The 17,881-nt window shown below is 52.0% G+C and overlaps 7 protein-coding genes across 7 annotated transcripts; 4 read left to right on the forward strand and 3 right to left on the reverse strand.

Moving 5' to 3' along the window:
• Positions 1 to 479: 479 nt before the first annotated feature.
• On the forward strand, positions 480 to 1,199 carry KD926_007935 (flavin-linked sulfhydryl oxidase; the record flags this gene model as incomplete). The annotated part of the gene is made up of 2 exons (XM_053102711.1): positions 480 to 625; positions 692 to 1,199. The coding sequence occupies 2 exons, from the start codon at positions 480 to 482 to the stop codon at positions 1,197 to 1,199; spliced, it is 654 nt and encodes a 217-aa protein (XP_052960500.1).
• A 433-nt stretch (positions 1,200 to 1,632) lies between these two features.
• Positions 1,633 to 5,724, reverse strand: KD926_007936 (coatomer subunit alpha; the record flags this gene model as incomplete). The annotated part of the gene is made up of 8 exons (XM_053102722.1): positions 1,633 to 1,887; positions 1,953 to 3,034; positions 3,088 to 3,683; positions 3,733 to 4,699; positions 4,760 to 5,095; positions 5,149 to 5,468; positions 5,553 to 5,632; positions 5,695 to 5,724. 8 exons carry the CDS (start codon positions 5,722 to 5,724, stop codon positions 1,633 to 1,635), a joined length of 3,666 nt encoding a protein of 1,221 aa, XP_052960501.1.
• Positions 5,725 to 6,449: 725 nt separating this feature from the next.
• Positions 6,450 to 7,013, forward strand: KD926_007937 (uncharacterized protein; the record flags this gene model as incomplete). Its single annotated transcript, XM_053102734.1, has 1 exon — positions 6,450 to 7,013. The coding sequence occupies one exon, from the start codon at positions 6,450 to 6,452 to the stop codon at positions 7,011 to 7,013; it is 564 nt and encodes a 187-aa protein (XP_052960502.1).
• A 278-nt stretch (positions 7,014 to 7,291) lies between these two features.
• On the forward strand, positions 7,292 to 8,795 carry KD926_007938 (uncharacterized protein; the record flags this gene model as incomplete). The annotated part of the gene is made up of 4 exons (XM_053102745.1): positions 7,292 to 7,664; positions 7,735 to 8,359; positions 8,428 to 8,645; positions 8,716 to 8,795. 4 exons carry the CDS (start codon positions 7,292 to 7,294, stop codon positions 8,793 to 8,795), a joined length of 1,296 nt encoding a protein of 431 aa, XP_052960503.1.
• Positions 8,796 to 9,214: 419 nt separating this feature from the next.
• KD926_007939 (esterase-like/phytase family protein) lies at positions 9,215 to 10,905 on the forward strand (the record flags this gene model as incomplete). Its single annotated transcript, XM_053102756.1, has 3 exons — positions 9,215 to 9,501; positions 9,565 to 10,739; positions 10,817 to 10,905. 3 exons carry the CDS (start codon positions 9,215 to 9,217, stop codon positions 10,903 to 10,905), a joined length of 1,551 nt encoding a protein of 516 aa, XP_052960504.1.
• Positions 10,906 to 11,379: 474 nt separating this feature from the next.
• Positions 11,380 to 12,794, reverse strand: KD926_007940 (putative tubulin-specific chaperone c; the record flags this gene model as incomplete). The annotated part of the gene is made up of 4 exons (XM_053102767.1): positions 11,380 to 11,586; positions 11,650 to 12,372; positions 12,445 to 12,605; positions 12,674 to 12,794. 4 exons carry the CDS (start codon positions 12,792 to 12,794, stop codon positions 11,380 to 11,382), a joined length of 1,212 nt encoding a protein of 403 aa, XP_052960505.1.
• A 1,543-nt stretch (positions 12,795 to 14,337) lies between these two features.
• On the reverse strand, positions 14,338 to 17,596 carry KD926_007941 (uncharacterized protein; the record flags this gene model as incomplete). The annotated part of the gene is made up of 5 exons (XM_053102778.1): positions 14,338 to 14,928; positions 14,988 to 15,419; positions 15,481 to 16,143; positions 16,239 to 16,916; positions 16,976 to 17,596. 5 exons carry the CDS (start codon positions 17,594 to 17,596, stop codon positions 14,338 to 14,340), a joined length of 2,985 nt encoding a protein of 994 aa, XP_052960506.1.
• Positions 17,597 to 17,881: the final 285 nt, after the last annotated feature.

Below are 17,881 nucleotides of genomic sequence, written 5' to 3' on the forward strand. Positions count from 1 at the left end.
TTTCGACAGCAATTTAGCCGCAGGAACGACAAGGTAGACGACAAGTCAGACTAACAAGCACGGCAGTAAAATCGATCGAAAATGGCCGCGAAGCTAAGGAATGGAGAGCAAACGGGGTGACTGGTCGATTGGGTCTCGGCGCATTCGATGCCTTAATTCGATAGTGCTAGGCCCGGATGGGAATGGGTGCCTGCTGACAAAGCCCGGCCTTCTCTTCCTAGTTCACCATTACCAATCCATCGGCCTTTTTCTTTCGATCATTCAGACCTTTTGGATTATTTGCTTGTCTTCATACTTGTTATTTATACTATACATATATTCTTCCGAACGATTCTGGCATAGTCATCTGTGATTGATTCCTGACATTTGTTCCGAAGCGATTGGTTTATCTACTTCTCTGATCGCATCTTATCTACACTTCCCTTTCTATACCCACCTACCGATTCGCGATCAGCGCCCTCACCCCAGAGTAAACAATCATGGCGGAAGAATCGCAACATAAACCGTTCAAGTCTCCCTTTCCACATCAGCCTACAGCGACGGCAAGCTCCTCAACCGACTCCAAAGACGATGACTCAAAGTCCAAACTAGCCAACGGCCTCGTCCTAGACAAAGATGGGAAACCGTACGTTCAATCCCAATTCAATCCCCCGAACGTTCCTCCAGAAATACTAATCCAGTTCCTTCCTAGATGCCGTCTCTGCACCTCCGCCGCATCGTGGCGCGCCCTCACCAAGCAAGCCAAAACCTCCGGCGCCGCATCCGCAGCAACTTCGACCCCGACCTCGACATCCTCCAACGATCCCGTCACAAAACCCCCCTCCTCCAATCCCACCCCCTCGCGAAATGAATGCCCCCCAGACGTCGAGAAACTCGGCCGCTCGACCTGGACCCTCCTACACTCGATGACGGCGACGTATCCAACGAAAGCGACAACAGAGCAGCAGACGGAGATGCGAACGTTCCTGAAGCTCTTCTCGCGACTATATCCGTGCTGGGTATGTGCGGACGATTTCCGCACGTGGATGGCCGAGCCAAGTGGGAAGAACGCGCCGCGGTTAGGCGGGCGCGCGGATTTCGGGACGTGGATGTGCGAGGCGCATAATGAGGTGAATCGCAAGCTGGGAAAGAAGGAATTCGATTGTCGGTTTTGGGAGGAGCGGTGGAGGACGGGCTGGAAGGATGGGAGGTGTGATTGATTGAGTGGCCTCGGACTCTGCTAGATGTGCCTAGGCAGTCTGTTGGGGCCGAGATGGATGGGTACAGAAGGTGCAGATGCACGCTGCACTCTGCGCTGTATGATATTCTCATGTGCGATGGCATTTTGGATAGATAAGGAACCCTTCCTATGTATGTATGATTACTGTGAAATAGACCGCAACTCTACTCTATTCTTCTATTTTTCATATTGTATTCAACAGTTCACATGCATTGCAGAAAAGAAAAAAGAACCAAGTTAACATAGCTAACGTCGCTGAGTAATTATCGGAGACAACAGATCCATACATCTAGTAGAGCGCAGCCACCCCAGCGCTACACCTCATTTCCACACGAACATACATTTGGAGCTGGTTTGGTCAAAGGGGGAATTACAGGATTGAAAGTAAAAAAAGATTCAGGTCTAGTCATTCTTCAAAATTGGCCGGGCACGAACAAGCGCAGACCGCTGGCCGGCGCACCGATCTCGGTGACTTCGGATACCCGACACACGGTGCCCTTGTACTGTTCATGATACTTGGCTCCGGTGAAGGGATCCGAAACGCTAGGAGATCCACTGTAGATGGGAGTGTGCGAAGCAGCGCAGATGTCGAACTCGGCAAACTGGTCGAATTCGATGTCGATCTTGTCCTGCGGGCTGCGCTCGCACTGCGCCTTAATCTTCTTGGCCTAGTTTCACGTTAGCTGTCGATTCTATCCCTGGGTTTGCATTTGAACTAGAGGGCATGACTTACCTGTTCAAGAAGCTTGGCGGAACCGCCGTTGGCCAGCATGCGGTTAGCAAAGCTGAGGGCCGATGAGTAGTTCTTGTTGGCGAACGAGAACTTCATGGCAGCCATCAAGGCGAGCTGACGATGAGCCACCTCCAACTTGGGGATTGTGAAGTAGGCAGAGAGCTCAAGGCTTCTCTTGAGGTTCTCAGGATCATCCGTCGAAAGGGAACGGCGCTCCAGCTCAATGGACATAGCGACAATGTATTCGCGGGCAGTTTCGATGATCTTCTTTGCCTGTTCAACCTCGGCCTCCGAGGAGACGGTATTCACCAAGACGGAGTGTAGGATACGCTTGAAGATCTTGACTCCATCTTCCAGTTTGTTGGCCCGCATGGCAGCGTAACCTTCTTGCAGGTCGGCATTGGCAATCGTTTCCAAGTCTCTAGGGATGACAGGCAGAACCTTGCGGCTGTCGGTCTCATCGACTGTCCGACGCACATAGTTCACCAAAGGAGGAAGACCAGCCGCGGCAGGCAGATACGTCTTCGAGGCCTTGTAGATTTCAAGGAAACGGGGCTTGAGAGGGGTGAAGTTGACAGCGCCCACCTGGCGGTTCAGGAGCTGCATAGCGGAGTCGAAGGATCCAGCAGCAACATGGTCGGCTGCCAGAGGGGAATTCCGAGCCCAAAGATCGGCTTCAGTACTGCCTGCGCCGGCCTCTGCGCTGTCCACATTGACAAAGTCAACATCCTCCTCGACGTTGATCTCTTCTCCCATGTCCCATCCGCCGACATCCTCCTCATCGTCCAGAGTCTCTTGAGCCGCAACGGCTTCCTCTTCCTCCTCGGGCTCGTAGCCGATAGCGGCGGCATCGTCATCAACCGCACCAACTTCTCCGAGCAAGGCCTTCTCGAAGGACGAGTGGGCAGCAGCTTTAACAGGCCAGTTTGCCTTGAAAGTGGGAGCGATGGGGTGCGGCACCCGCGAAGGCTCGTCAATGTTCGGCAGAGTGATCTGGTCTTCCGTCAGGCCAGACGCTTCGAGAATAGATTCAGCCTCCTCAGTCAAGCCATGAGCCTTGGCAGTGAGATACGCCAAGGGGTCTACGAGATAGGTTAGCAGGTGTTAACACACTTGTTCAGCTTGGTGCACTTACATAGATCAACTTCCTTGTACATCTGGATCCGATCCTCGATATCGCCCCGATAGATAGCGTTCTGGAAGCGAGAGGTGAAATCGCCACGGTGCTCTGCGATCTTAGCCATTCTCGACAGCTTCTCTTGGTCACCGGTAGACAGATACAGGAATGACAGCTTATCAAAGTTTCGCTGCTTCTGGTAAGCCATCTCTACCGTCTGGTGGTTACCGTGAGCCAGGGCCTCCGCTCCGAGCCGGCTCCACATGTTAGGGCGGTCCAGCTCTCTCGCCATCTCAATGGCGACATCCAGGTTACCACACTGGAGAGCGAGTTCGAAGCGAGTCTGAGGATCCTGGACGAACTGCAGGGCGATCTCGGGGTAACCCTTCTTCTGCAGATAAGAGATGATACTTTGGCCGACCAAGCTAGACGTCTTGATGATCTGAAGCATCTCGTCGTAGTTTCTCTTGACCAGAGACAACTTGAAACGGTATTCCGTGGGGTCGATCTCCAGAACCCTAGGCTTGGCGTTACGATCAAGACAGTAGACACTTCGACCCTTGACCTTGACGAGGTAAACCGTGTGTTCGAGGGTGCGGATAATGCCGTTGTCGCTAATCCCGGTTAATATGTGACTTGCGTTATCAATAGAAAGTAACTTACCCGTTCAGAAGAGAATACTTCACATGGTTCAAAGTGGAGTACAGAAGGACACCGGCATCATCCCAAGCCGCGCTCTTGATGCGGATCGTCTCATGTAATGTGCTCACTTGTTCCAGGCTCTTGGTGATAATCGTGACATTGTGCTTGCTGAGTAGGGCTGCATATAGGCCATCGTTCGACCAAACCACATACTTGACGCCGGCAACCGCCAGCTCGGCGAGTTGCTTCTTCTGCTGAATGTCGAAAAGGACGACATGAGTGGGAGTGATGAAGAGGAGACAGCCGGTTCCACCGAAGTAGATGTCGGTCGTTCCCGCCGGGGGTTTGATAGTCTTGGTCGTCGAATTGCTCAGATCCTTGATATCCACCTGCTGGTTGGCCGGGCTGAAGACAGCAAATCGGTTGCGGGCAACAAAAACTGCGGAAGAGGCCTGGCCGCGCTTGACATCGGTGGGTTCGACAGCTCCAGTGGCATCCCTTGGGAGGTGAATCAGCTCGTAGATGCCACCGTCCGTGGGCGAAGTGACAAGGATGGCGCGCTCAGCGGGGTTGTATGAAACCGTTCTAGGCGGCACCCAGGCGGACCCGAGCTTCCGCAATGAGAGCATCGGGGGAGATTCAACATTTTTGGCGAAGTCGTACGACTTGACATGCTTCTCTTTGGTGATGTAGAAAAGCTGGTTCTGGTACACCGCAGACGCAGGTCTCTCCCGTTCCAGCTTGAAAACCATGACACCGGTGTCGTGGCCGGCGGCGAAAAGGTTGATCTCAGGGTGAGCGGCGATGACCCAAAATCGGTCCATGTCCCGTTTGAAAGACTGCACAGAGGTTCTCTTGTTCAGGTCCCAGACCCGAATTGTCTTGTCTTCGCCGACGGAGAGAATCAGGTCCTGGTGCGGATGGAACAGACAGGCGGAGGCATTCTGGAAGTGGCCACGGCAGGTGTCGACCTCCCACGCTTTCGTATCTGCAAATTGTCAGCACTTCTTTTTCTAACACAAATGATGATCCAATTTCCATCACATACCACTCATCCGCCACAACTTGATGAGGCGATCGTCACCGGCGGAGACAATCAGGGGGAGAGTGGGGTGGAAGGACACCCAGTTAACACCACGGTCATGGCCCTCCAACACAAACTTAACAACTGCATCGGTGTTTCCGAACATGTCCGCTTGGCTGGGGTTGGCTCGAGCCATCTGATCTTCGAACGAAATTGTGGTAGGAGCCGAGTGCTTCTTCCGCAGTCCGGAAATATCCCAAATGCGAACGGACTGATCCAGGGAGGCGGAGGCAATCAGATCTTCGGTGGGGTGAAATTGCGCGCACATCACGTAGTGATTATGACCAGTCATCGTACAAACTAGGGGTCGGATATCAGCCGCATTCAAACTCAATTGCGAGAGTTCAACTTACTCAAAGACCGGTTCTGCCAGTTCCATATCCGGATCGTCTGATCGTCCGACGCGGAGAGAATCCAGGGGAGTTCATGATGGAAGAAGACCGTCCGCACGTAGTCCAGATGACCATTGAGTGTGAACAGACATCTCCGAGTCTGGTAGCTCCAAACCTTGATCTTGTAATCATCACCGCCGGACACGAAGAGGGGCTGGGTCGGATGGAAGTCAATGCCTCGAACGGGGCCGTCGTGTTCTTCGAAGCGGTCAATGAGGGTACCCATGCGGTAGTCCCATAGTTGAATAGTGGACGAATGAAGCGATACTAGGATCCATGGCCTGCCAAAGGACGGGAGTCAGCGGTTTCCAAATGCGACGCGTGGGCCGGTTCCATCGCTCCATTCATGCACGTTGTTCACTAACCGTTTAGGATGGAAGGCAATTCCTTTGGCTCTGGATGATTTGGACTCAAACTGTACACGAGAGGATGGTGAGTAGCGATCCTTGGAGGCGAACAAGTCGAGTTATAGAATCAGGGGGGGGGGGAAACCCGGGGTAGACGGACCTTGGTGAGCATGTTTGGGGAGGACTGCATCTTGAGGGAGTGTTGGCCGGAGCCGCACCATAGGGAGGCAAGCTCCGCTCGCTAATCACAAATAAAATACCGGAGAAGGCGACCACCTCATCCACTGCAACGGGGTGGGCAGAATGGCAGAGGATTGCGGCAAGGTGAGGTCGTGGAATGCCTAGCCAGACAGTCTGGACAACTAACTGCTAACAGCCAGCAACAAGCAGACCAGGCTAAGGGACGGGGGCGGTAGAGTAACGTGGACTTAATGGCCGTAAGCGAGGCCTGAGAGCCAATCATGGCCCCGGCGGTGAGCGGCCGCCCGATTGGTGCCTTGACACCTGAGGCCGCCATGACATACTCTTCGTTGGGTTTCCGACCTGTTCTTGCCTGGCGCTCTTTGGCCTTCTATACGCTTCGTACCCTCCCTCCTCGTGGGGTCCCCGCTGCTCTATAAGATTTAAGGGTTCCCAACTCTTTTCAGATCCATAATATATCATCTATTGCCTTTTTTGATGATATCTCTCTTTCCTTCCTCCTGTCTTCCTTTCTATCTTGGACGTGAATTCTTTGATCTCCGATAGGGAAATTACAATCAAATTTGCGCGGTCGCATTCCGTGCTCAAGTATCTTGCTCAAAAAGATATTCCCCAATCATCCTTCAATCTTTCGATAGTCCGAGTTTCCGATCTGGCATGAGGGTGATATACTCTTTGCGATCTTTCTATACCTTGGACCCAGGCTAGTGCGACATGAGCGATACCTTTGAAACGAACCCATTCACTTCGAACCCGACCCAATTCCAAATACAATGGAATAATAACAGTCGGCTGTCCTTGGAGGGAGACGCATCTGCGCAGGATCCCGAACCTGGCACCAACGCCGTGGTAGTCCAGCCTTACGAGATTGAGGAACCGGACGATGACCCCAGCGAAATAACTTCTTCGACGACGGGCCCTGTCAGAAAAGGTCAATCCGACCTTGTTGGCTCATTGGAGGATCTTCACTGTGATTCGGACAACACAAATCCACGGCTTGTCCATCGAGCGAAAAGAGGCAGAAAGAGGAAGCCGAACACCACCGTCGCAGGGCCCTCTGGCACACCCCGCCACGATCATACTGGAATGATCGATGCGCAATATGGGGAAGGGTCACTAAGTCCGAAAAGACAACGCAGGGGAAGCAGCTTGTCTCCTCCCGAACTCAGTGAGGCCGGATCAAGCGATAGCTTCACCCCCGAATCCCCCTTCACTGATGCAAGCACAACCAGCGCATCGGATGTATTTAATGCCCCCGAATTAATGGATCTGGATTGAATCTGAGCATTGATCAGATGTGATCTATAGCATCTATACTCTGCCCCATCGGGTATGGACCACCCACGTGACGTATCCTAGACCCAAAGTGCGCTAGTCCCGATCGGATGGGAAACCTTGTATGACGTCACCCGGCCCTCATCGACCTCGAAGACCTTGAAGAGGCTCTGCAGGTACTCGACCTTACCGTAGCTTCGTTAAAGACATTTTCTATCAAGAATCTTGATTACCCTCGTTGCTCGGTCCCATACTTTCTCTGGTGGAAATATCAACCTACAATGGCGCCAACCAGAACTTCATCTCGCCAAGCTGCTCAGAAAGCCAAAGAGGCCATAGCTGCCGCTCCAGACACCAAGCCTCGGGGCGGAGCGGGCACAAAGCGAAAGGAGTCGTCTGATAAAGGCCCAGAGCCCAAAAAAGAGAAGAAGAATGACCAGAAACCCGCCCAAGAAGACGTAGTCGAGCAGACGCATGCAAGCGAATCACTGAAACAAGCAGAAGAGAACAAGCCTGCATCCGAGCATGACAAGCACAAGCAACCGAAAGCTGAGGAACCAAAGTCTGAGCAAGAGGAGGATCGTTCGCGGCAGGAGTCGCCGGAGAAGTCGCCGGAGGCCAATTCAGAACACACCAAACCCTCTGAATCTGCAGGTGCGAGACTATACACAGCCATAAACCAGCCCTAACTTGAATACAACCAATACTTATGACTTGCGCACAGAGCCTGATCAGAAACCAGCCTCGGGGCACGAAGTTGAGAATGGTGTGAAGAAGTCGCCGAAGAGAGAAGACATCGTTACCTCTAATATCCTCGAAAAGGGTATCATCTATTTCTTCTACCGTCCTCGTGTCAATACTTCGAAACCTCATAGCATAAACGACATTGCTCGGAGCTTTATTGTTTTGCGACCCACTCCTTTGGGAGCCACGCTTGGTGAAGAACAAGGGACGGTAGAAGCTGGCTCGAAATGTCGACTGTTGGCTCTCCCGAAAAAGAAGTTCCCTACAAGTGGGAATGAGAAGGATATGGCATTTGTGGAGAAGGCGGGCCAGTCAGTGAAAGCACTACATGACAGCTTCATGGCCGGCGGAAAGTACGAGACTGCCACCCAGGGCGAGCGTAGTATCGAAGAAGCTCGACCGTTCGCCGAGGGGGTCTATGCAATTACGTCCGAGAAACGAGCCTCGCACTTAGCCTATATCCTCACTATCCCAGACAAGATCGGGACACTCCAGGAAGACTTCGGTCTCTATGGCCGCGGTAGCTGGATTGTGCAGTCTAAGAATCCCAAACAACCAGGTCCCTCATACGCAGCTCTTCCCGAAGGCCCGGAGTATCCTGAACAGTAAGGCTCTCTTTTACTCTGCCCGATAGCATTCTTCCAGGTTTACATCAACTCACTTTGAGAAACAGGATTCTAGAAAAGTTCGGCGACTACCGCTGGAGGCCATTGGAGCCCGATTTCATCGATTACCCCAATGCTCAAATTCTCATGATCGGCGATTCCACGAATGACCTGGGTAAGGCTACCACTGCCGATCCTGCTGACAAAAAGGACGGAGAAGAACAGCCCGGTGAAGAACTTGAGAAGTTTGAGCACGAAAATGAAGAACGAGTGGAATCGTTGCGAGGTAGGATTTTCCTTCTTGGTCATATGTGGGTTCGTCACATCCTCCGGCTAACGACGTCCTCTACTCCTAGACGACGACACCATGTACGAAGACCTTGGGTTGGATGCCAAGAAATATCCAAAGGTGCCCACAACTTGGCCAACATCATAGGCATATAACTAGCTGGAAGTAGTGCTGGTTTGGCGAGTCATGGCGAGGGGCTGAAAGTCCTGAATTGGTGGAGGATCAACCATGTAAGGAGTACTTAGTTCTCGATCGGGAAGATGATGCTCCTGACAGTTAATTTAAAAAGTCGGATTGGATTGTTCAATCAATGCCAATGAGAGTCTCCTCGTGCCAGCCTAATCATACAACCAACGCTAGCATCGCGCGAATGACAGGCGCGATCGCCACCACGTTCGACGCTGCGGTCTTGGCCATCGCCATACCTCGCTTTCAGTGAGGAAGGTGATTATTTAACTCCCTTGCACCGTCGGGCCATTTCCAGTCTGGATGGTGGTGAAATTATAATTGATTTATTTTTGTTTATTCTGTCTTTGCATCTTCGTCTTGCAACCAATCCATCAGTCATGAAATTGAGCTTCTTCGCGGCCACTCTGCCTCTGTCGGCAGCCGTGACGGCGCTGTCTCTTCCCCCACGTGCCAATCGCATTGTAAATCAGACGACTTGTGGGGACCATAAGTATGCATACACCGGCCTAGAAGGCTACGGCTTCATTCCGTCCAACGCGCTCGACAAATACGGCGATACTCTTGGAGGCATTGGCAGTTCTGCGACCATCGACCAGGCTTCCTGGCGCCAGACAGGCCGTGGTTCGTTTGAAGGCGTCGCCTACTGTCTTCCTGACCGTGGCTGGTTCGTGACTGTCTTATCTCCCATACAACATTTCTGATCAATGCATCTAACAAACTGCTCCAGGAATACCAATGGCACAATAAACTTCCAGCCACGCATCCACAAGATCGGACTTTCTCTTCACCTCGCCCCCAATGCTTCGGCGCAACACCCCTCCAAACCAAACCTCCATCTCAAGTATCTCGACACCATCCTTCTCACCGACCCCAAGGGCCAGCCCCTCACCGGCCTCGATGCCGACGAGACAGGCTCGGCCGCATACTCTGGTTTCCCTCCCTTACCTGTAGCAACATACGAGGGCGACGGCTTCGGGGGGTCCGGCCCCGGCGGCAAAAGAGTGACGGTCGACGCCGAGGGACTCGTCCTGGACACGGCGGACGACGGATTCTGGGTCTCTGAGGAATACGGGCCCTACGTGTACAAATTCACCGCGACCGGGCAGATGGTGCAAGCGATCCGGCCACCGGATGCCATTCTCCCCCATCGCAACTCCACCGTCAGCTTCAGCGCCGCCAGCCCGCCGGTCTACGATCCCAAGCGCATGCCCGTTCCCGAGGAGACCGAAAGCGGCCGCAACAACAACCAAGGCCTCGAGGCCCTGAGTCTCTCCTCCGACGGCAAGACCCTGTACACGATGCTGCAATCTGCGCTGGACCAAGAGGGCGGACCCAAGAAGAAGAACCGACAGCCTACGCGTTTCCTCGCGTATGATATCTCCTCTAACACGCCCAAACTCAAGCACGAATACGCCGTCCTCCTTCCCAAGTACAATGACTACACGAAAGAGGACAAGAAAGACCCCATGCGCGTCGCCTCGCAGTCCGAGATCCTAGCCCTCCCGACTGGCGACTTCCTGGTCCTTTCCCGGGACTCGAACTTCGGCCGCGGCCAGGATAACACCCGCTCCGTGTACCGCCACGTCGACGTCTTCTCGATCTCGAACGCCACGACCGACCTGAAGGGCAAGTACGACGAAACCGGCGCGTCGATCGCCTCCTCCAAGGGCAAGCTGAACAAGGACATCACCCCTGTCGAGTACTGCTCTTTCCTGGACTTCAACGTCGATTCGGAACTGGCGAAGTTTGGCCTGCATAATGGCGGCGACCAGGACGCTGGACTACTGAATGAGAAGTGGGAGAGTTTGGCACTGGTTCCGACAGGCGCGCCCTTGCAGAGCAACGGCAAGACGGAGTACTTCTTGTTTACCTTCAGTGATAATGATTTCATGACTCAGGATGGTAAGTGAAACCTTTACTCGGTTTACTCTGGATATGGTAGCGTTTGGACATTGGTGCTAATTAATTTTCGGTCACAGGATATATGAATTTCGGTCGGTTCAAGTACTCGGACGGGTCTGGGTATGATATTGATAACCAGGTGCTGGTGTTCAGGGTGGAATTCTAAGAATTCCATTGCGCGAGTAGAGCACATGTAAATAAAAATGTGTGGAAAATTGACATTAGACCTAGAGACCTGCCCTCGATGTGTTGCATGAATCCTTCGAGAGAAGCATGTTAGCGGCCTTGGTGTTACATCTAATCCTGGTGATCAGAAACCATAGCCTATCTTCTTACAATTTAAGTATATTTTATACTACTTGTATATATTCTACTTACAATATACTCAAAGCATATATAAGGATTTTCAATTCCTGGCCTGTACATTATAATAGCACAAGAAAGAAAAAAAACTGCATTAAATTGCATTAAACCAACCAGCAAAACTCCATTTCCTGGTAAATAAAAGAGATAAAAGAAAAAAAAAACAACGGCATCCATGCTACCAGCTCTTGACCACCATCCAGTTAAACTCATTTAGAGTAAAAAACAAGCACAGCAAGGTGTTTTTAGCCAAATAACTCACGAGACGGCCTGTCAATCAGGCTTTCACTATGTTAGTGGCACGGAGGATATCTTCCAGGGACCATCCAGGGCCACCGGGGACGATTTCCGCCCACACTTCTTCTGGGACCGCATCGTCGTCATTCAACAAGCTCCAGTTGGGACTAGGTTCAGGCTTGATCCATTTGAAATCTTCGACTTGATTCCAGCGGTCCTCGGTATCGGGGCGATCGTGATCCAGAGCCTGGTAAGCAAACAATAATCAGTACGTAGCTATCAACGAGAGTTGAGGCCTCAAGGGACATACATAAGCTCTGGGAATACGGCCAAATCGAACATTCTGGCAGTCTTCGATCACCGGGTTGCTCGAGGAGCTGAGATAAACATCCACGTTGGTACAGTTGTGCATGCGGAACTGACGAGAAGTCACGACGATGATGGTGTTCTCGGCGCCTGTGATATGAGCCGGGCCATTGATTTGGCCACAAATCAAGAGACTTTCCTTGATGCTCTTGACCGTCAGACTGGTGTAGGGCTTGCCGTTCGCCGTAGGTATGGACATGTCCACCACGCAGTGACGGAGGGAGGTGATGGAAGCAGGGACAGTAGCAGTAGATCCGGATGCCGGGAGCATGATATGAAGGCCAAAGTGGTTATTCACCGACACGGACGACACGGCTGTCGCAGCAAAGACAGAGTTCATATCTTCCTCCTTTGATAGCATGTCCGGCTTGTCCACAGAAATCGCTGGAACAGAAGTAGGAGCGAATTCGGCCCGGGGTTGAAGAATCGGGTTGGGTTCATTCAGCGGAGTGGACGGGTAGTTGGGGGTCTGGCCTTCCGACGAACTAATGGAGGATGTGCCAGGCGAGAGATACCCCGGTACACGACGGCGACGTTCTATAGCAAGCTGGGCAGCATCATTCAAGGAGACAGCTGAAGCATTTTTCTTAGTTTTAAAGCTGAACTTAGGACGAGGCTCCACTAGGGCTCTGGTCTCGGCCAGCTTGTCCTGGAGCGCCTTGATAGCCTAGAAGGCATTAGTAAAAACAGCAACAATAATAATACATGGTGCGAATGCAGGCTGCAGGGAAATGCACACCTCCGCGTATACCCGCTGGTCATAAGTTGGGATGTAGCTCGCTGCGTCCTTGACCTCGTTGGATAACCGTGCGATGCCAGCCAGACAATGATCGGTGGCATCGGTGCGTTCTCCGCCTATGAGAGACGTATCTGCCAGACGGTCCATTTGTTCTTGGAGAGCTAAAGGATACCTCTAGTGTCAGGGGTGTCTCTGACTGTGTTTCACAGCCCAGGAGCTATAATCATACCAGTAATCTCTTGTTGGAAGTAGCGGAAGAACCGCTCCTTCAACGGGATTTCGGATTTCTGGATGGTCTGGTTTTCAGCCTGCGAGGGCCGACGCGCATAGTCGTACTCGGGTTGTGACATGGTTGTGTATAGGGGGGGAAAGGTAGTTTCAGTATTCAAGGATGGTTTGTATTGATCCAAGTAGGAGTTGATGTGACTGGTAGGTACAAGAAGGTTCGGGGAAGTGCTCGGATGGCATATATACTATGACGTCGACCTGAAGTGATGCACCGCGGGTAGTTGATGCGGTGGAACGGCTGACACAATGGTGTCTTTTCGGTGCTCAAATAACGGGAAAATGCGGTTCAGAACATTGGGATACCTCGGAGTCCTATAGATTCGAGCAGAGATTAGCTCACAGAAGCAAGCAAGCAATGTATCGGTGCATGAGGGGCTTCTTCAATGGCCCGACGCCCAGTCGATCATCCGCAAAGGCAGATCCACATGTTCACCAGAATCCAGAGACGCGGGGATTGCGAGGAGCGAGGAATGAGATCAGTGGATCGAAAACAGCAACAAAACTCACCTCTGGCGCTCTCCTTCTCCTCAGATACCTCTTTGTCAGGCCATGTCGACGCTGTCGTTGGTGACGTCGAGGATGCCCGGCGCTCGGTCTTTTGTTGATCCGCGGAGCTCCCCGCTCTAGCCTGTTAGGCGGCAGGTGGCCTGCTCTGCGATTACGTAATATAATTACCTTTTAACGTAACGTAATCCACGGTAATCCACGGCCGAGCCGTCCACATGGTCGTCCCGTCCACTTTCCCCGCGACTTCCCAATAATCATATTTCAATATTTCAACGCGTCATTTAATCACCACCGTTTCTCAAAATGCCATTATCTCAAGAAAATCGAATTCAAATGGCAATCATTGCGTACAATAACAAAAAAATTCGTTCAAAATCAAAGGCTGCAGCAATATTTGAAGTGCCAAAGACCACATTCCTTGATCCGCTCAATGGAATTCAATCACGATCAGAAACACGCGCTAGTGACCATAAATTATCAGCTCTTGAAGAAGAAGTCCTTGTTAAGAGACTGCTAGATACAGATAAACGAGGCTTTTCAATTTGACCCGAATTTCTACGTGGAATGGCGCAGACTCTACTTCGCGAGCATACACAAGATCCGACTTCTTCAACAAGAAATAAAGGTTCTACGAGCTGAAAATGAGCGAAAAATAAAGAAAAAAGCAAGGAAACTCACGTCTCTAGGAAATGATCTCTTTATATCTGTACAGGAAGGCCGTGACCGCACTCAGCAGCTTGATACGCAGCTTAATGAGCAGGTTGATGAGCCTACACCTGTGCCTCGCCAACGCGCTCCACCACGCTGCAGTGGCTGTGGGACTATTGGACATACTATAAGAAGCTGCCCTAGTAAATAGCTGTTTATTATATTTTCTATATATTCAAATTTAATGGTGTTGTTGGTTGCAAAGCTTCAAAAACATACTGGGTGCGGCGGAGGTGCGCAACACGGCCGTGGATTACGTTAGTTATTTCTTTGTTTTCGCTTTGTTACAGTACAGACAAAAGTATACAGATAACCAAACCAATGGATCCTAACCTTCTTTTAATCAAGTACATGCTCAACGATCGCGAGTATGGAAACACGGAGAACCTTTCACGTCGACGGGAGTTCGGGCATATCGGGCCTTCGAGGAGATGATAACGCCAGACCATCCATCTCCGCGATGGGCTGATTCGACAAGGAATGTTGTCGGTGGTGTATTGGCGACCCGGCCATTTGCAGGCGCTCCACTACTAGCCGGTCATAGTCGGACCGCAAATCGTACTCGCTGACGGTCTCGTTGCCCTCGTATAACCGGACCATGCGGAGTATAAGCCGCCCCTGTTTGATCCAGAACAGGAGCACCTCGTTCTCCCGCGGGAAGGAGAGAGCTAGCTTTCCTGGCTTAAAGACTGATGGGCTGATCTTGTTGGAGGCCTTCTTTGTCCGCGAAGGCCTGATTGTCCCGCTAGCACTGGTATTGCACAAGCAGATCTGGTTGTTCCCATTGGCAATTACAAACCGCGACCCGGACGGTGATTGGGCGGCGTGGATGATCGTTGTGGCAGATTGGTCACTCATGTTGCTCTCCTCGACAGTAGGGGATGATATAGGGTAATCCTTTTTGGATGCAGCTGTTAAGAGGACGGCACGGTGGTAGTTGTCATAGAAAACACACGTGGCGCCTTTATCGTTGGGTGTCCACTGTCTGCCGTTAGAATGCTCGTTGTTGATGTGACGCGTGAGATCAAGTGTACACTTACCGGTGGAAGCTTGAATGTCCGCGAACAGTCAGGACCGACATTCCATTGCTCAGTGCTGCAGTTCCAAACGTCCACAAAGGCATCCTGGCCTCCCAAATGAGTCGCAACGACGAGGTTCTTCCCGTCGGTGGAGAATTGGATCTTCCTCTCAAGTGCTGGTTTATTGCCCTTTTCTGTCGTATCATCTGCTGATATTGAGCTATCGGCAGAATAGACTTTGTGGTGATTCAGATTCATGTCTATCGAGACTTTTCTGATGTATCTGGTGCCGACCTCATAGATTCGAACCTCCTCATTGAGGGTAAACGCGACGTATCTATCATCACGCGACATTACCATGGAAACCTGAGGTAATAAAGACAATTGTGTGTCAATTGTCACGAATGCCTCTGGAATGGGCGCATTTTTGTGAAAGATAAGAAGCTCATAGTGCTGCACTCGTGTTAGCTAATGAGGTCTCGATATCGCAGGAGGAAAATTGGTATGATCTCACTTCTCCGACAGCGGCAATAGCAGCGCAGCGCAGATCGCCTGCGGCAGCGTATTGTACGCCGGACACGTCATATCGTTGACCAATGGGTTTCTGCGCTTCAACAGAGGATGTTTCGAAGCGCGCTAACCAGTTGCTACCAGCACCCCAAAGGAGGAGAGACCCCCCAGATGCCGAGAAACAGAATCGAGGTTGTTGAGGCAGTTGAGCCTCACGGGATGAACCGCGTCTAAATATAGATCCTCCACTAATGGGTAGCTTCACACTCTTCAGCTCTCTTGAAATCGCCTTGACTTTTGCCTTCTCAAGCAACGGATCTCCCTTCGCCCGAGTCAGGTATGGGTCCAGCACTTCTGGGTACATGGCAACTGATTGATTGCTTCCGATCTCATTGAACCCCGGAGTAACTGATGCCGGTGTGACGGGACTCCTCAATGCATCACCCGAAGAGTGGCTCGTCGAATAGCTTACAGAACTCGAGGATGTTGTATTTCGGGAGATTGAGCCGGAGAGTGAGAGACGCCTGTTGCTGTCTGATTCAGGGAGTACTGGCGTGGTCACTTGATCGAGAGGCTCAATCATCCGTGCGTACTGGATCTTTGTGTTTGCAGGGCACATGGGACAGGATATATTCGTGGTCAAAAACCGCAAGTTCCCTTTCAGTTGCTAATGCGGCTGTTAGTAGACGCGGTGGTAACCCATTGGGTCGTGAAGGAAAAGCATTATCCTGCTAGAATATGGGGAGTTGGGTCTGCACATACTTCGAGGGCGTTTTTGTCAAAGTTTCTCAGCTGTTCCTCTAACAGTCCTCTGGGAATGAGGTGTACTGCAGGACAATTCACCACATAGATGATATCGGCCCATTTTTCAGGCACCTGGAATGTGTCACCGCTATCTGGCAGAGGCGATAGTTGTAACCAATTAGCCAGGTTCTGCTGGTAATAGTGTGAATTCGCTTCCAGCTCCCCGTTACAGCCCCATAGTTGGACTCTGCGGTTGATCAACCACCTCACCAGGTGCCCGAGGGAGCTCTCCCATGTCTCGCGTAGCCCGGAAAGCTGAGCCCACGAGTCTCGAATCCTCCTCGTTTGCACGGGCGGCTGACCCTCACCGTCCTGGCTCAATATAATGGTCGCCAATACCTGCAGGGACGGAGTGGTAAATTCATCCTTGAACGCAGCCAGAATTGTTTTGGCTAATTTCGTCCGTGTCTCTCGCGCTTCTTCGAAAGCCTCGTCAACCTCGAATACCGCATCACTAGTGTGCTCTTCTTCCTGGGAGATGCGCCGGCGATCAATATGGCACTGGACAAGGGCCGACTCCGCGGCCCACAGCATGTCAAATAGGAGACAGAACGGTATCAGTTGGTCGGTCTTGTTCTTGAGGAGTGCGGATAAAAGTTCCGTGATGTTTGGCTCCGATGTCCCGGAGAACGGGTACTAAATACATTCACGTCAGTGGATCATAACCTCGGCCTCGGTGCAGAGGCAGAACCTACCATTCCCGAAACAAACGCCGGAGAGCCGGATTTCCCCATGGCCAGGGGAGTTTGACTCCTACACAGCTCTGGCGAGCCGATGCTGTTGATGGCCTTAGGCAACAGGTCGCTGACCAGATATCTCTCCATACCGGACAAGTCGGGGTCGCGCCACGCCGAACGGATCACGCGCTCCATGTTAAATTTCGCATCGGGCGACAGGTTCTCGCCGCGCAGTAGCAACAGGCGAATGCCCGCCAGTAACGTATGGGCCAAGAAATGTCGAGACCGTATCAGATCGGGCGCGGTGGTCGAGGTACACGGAAACAGGCTGGTCTTGACCTGCACCAGGTACATGACGGCCGACAGAATGACATCCGACGGCAATAGGTAATGCAAAAAGTTCGACTGGCCATCATGAACGCTCCTCAATCCCTGCAAGTACGTCCTCTGTAGATCGAAAATGGCGCGGATCCAAAACACGGAGCGCGTTAGGGACTCGACCTTGGAGGCCTGGGTGCCATCTTGGATCTGGGAGACGGCGATCGCAGCCGCATGCTCCCCGATAATCTCGCGTAGAATACTTGCCAGATCACGGCGCCCGAGTTGCTCCCAAACGGCTGCCACGAGCGGGTGTGACATGGAGGAAACGAAGCCAATGCGCCTCGGACATAAGAGCGGGACCGGTTGACTCGATCGGCACGCTTATGAGGGGGCCAAATGGTGGACCGATCCAAGGTGAGAGATCCGGAGTAGGCGTCGTGATAGTGTGGGTGGGGGTGGAGAGTCAGTCAGAAGGGAGTCCTGGTGGTTAAGGAGAGACAAGTTCTAAAATTTCCAAGATGACAGATGGATTGACATGAAGGAAAGGGACAGAAGCGACGAGGAAGGCCCGTTCTGCCCGATGACCCGCATTGACCGGGGTGG

This window comes from Aspergillus affinis, assembly GCF_023601865.1.
Source record: "Aspergillus affinis strain CMG 70 chromosome Unknown NODE_4_length_623078_cov_86_301200, whole genome shotgun sequence".
Lineage (NCBI taxonomy): Eukaryota > Fungi > Ascomycota > Eurotiomycetes > Eurotiales > Aspergillaceae > Aspergillus > Aspergillus affinis.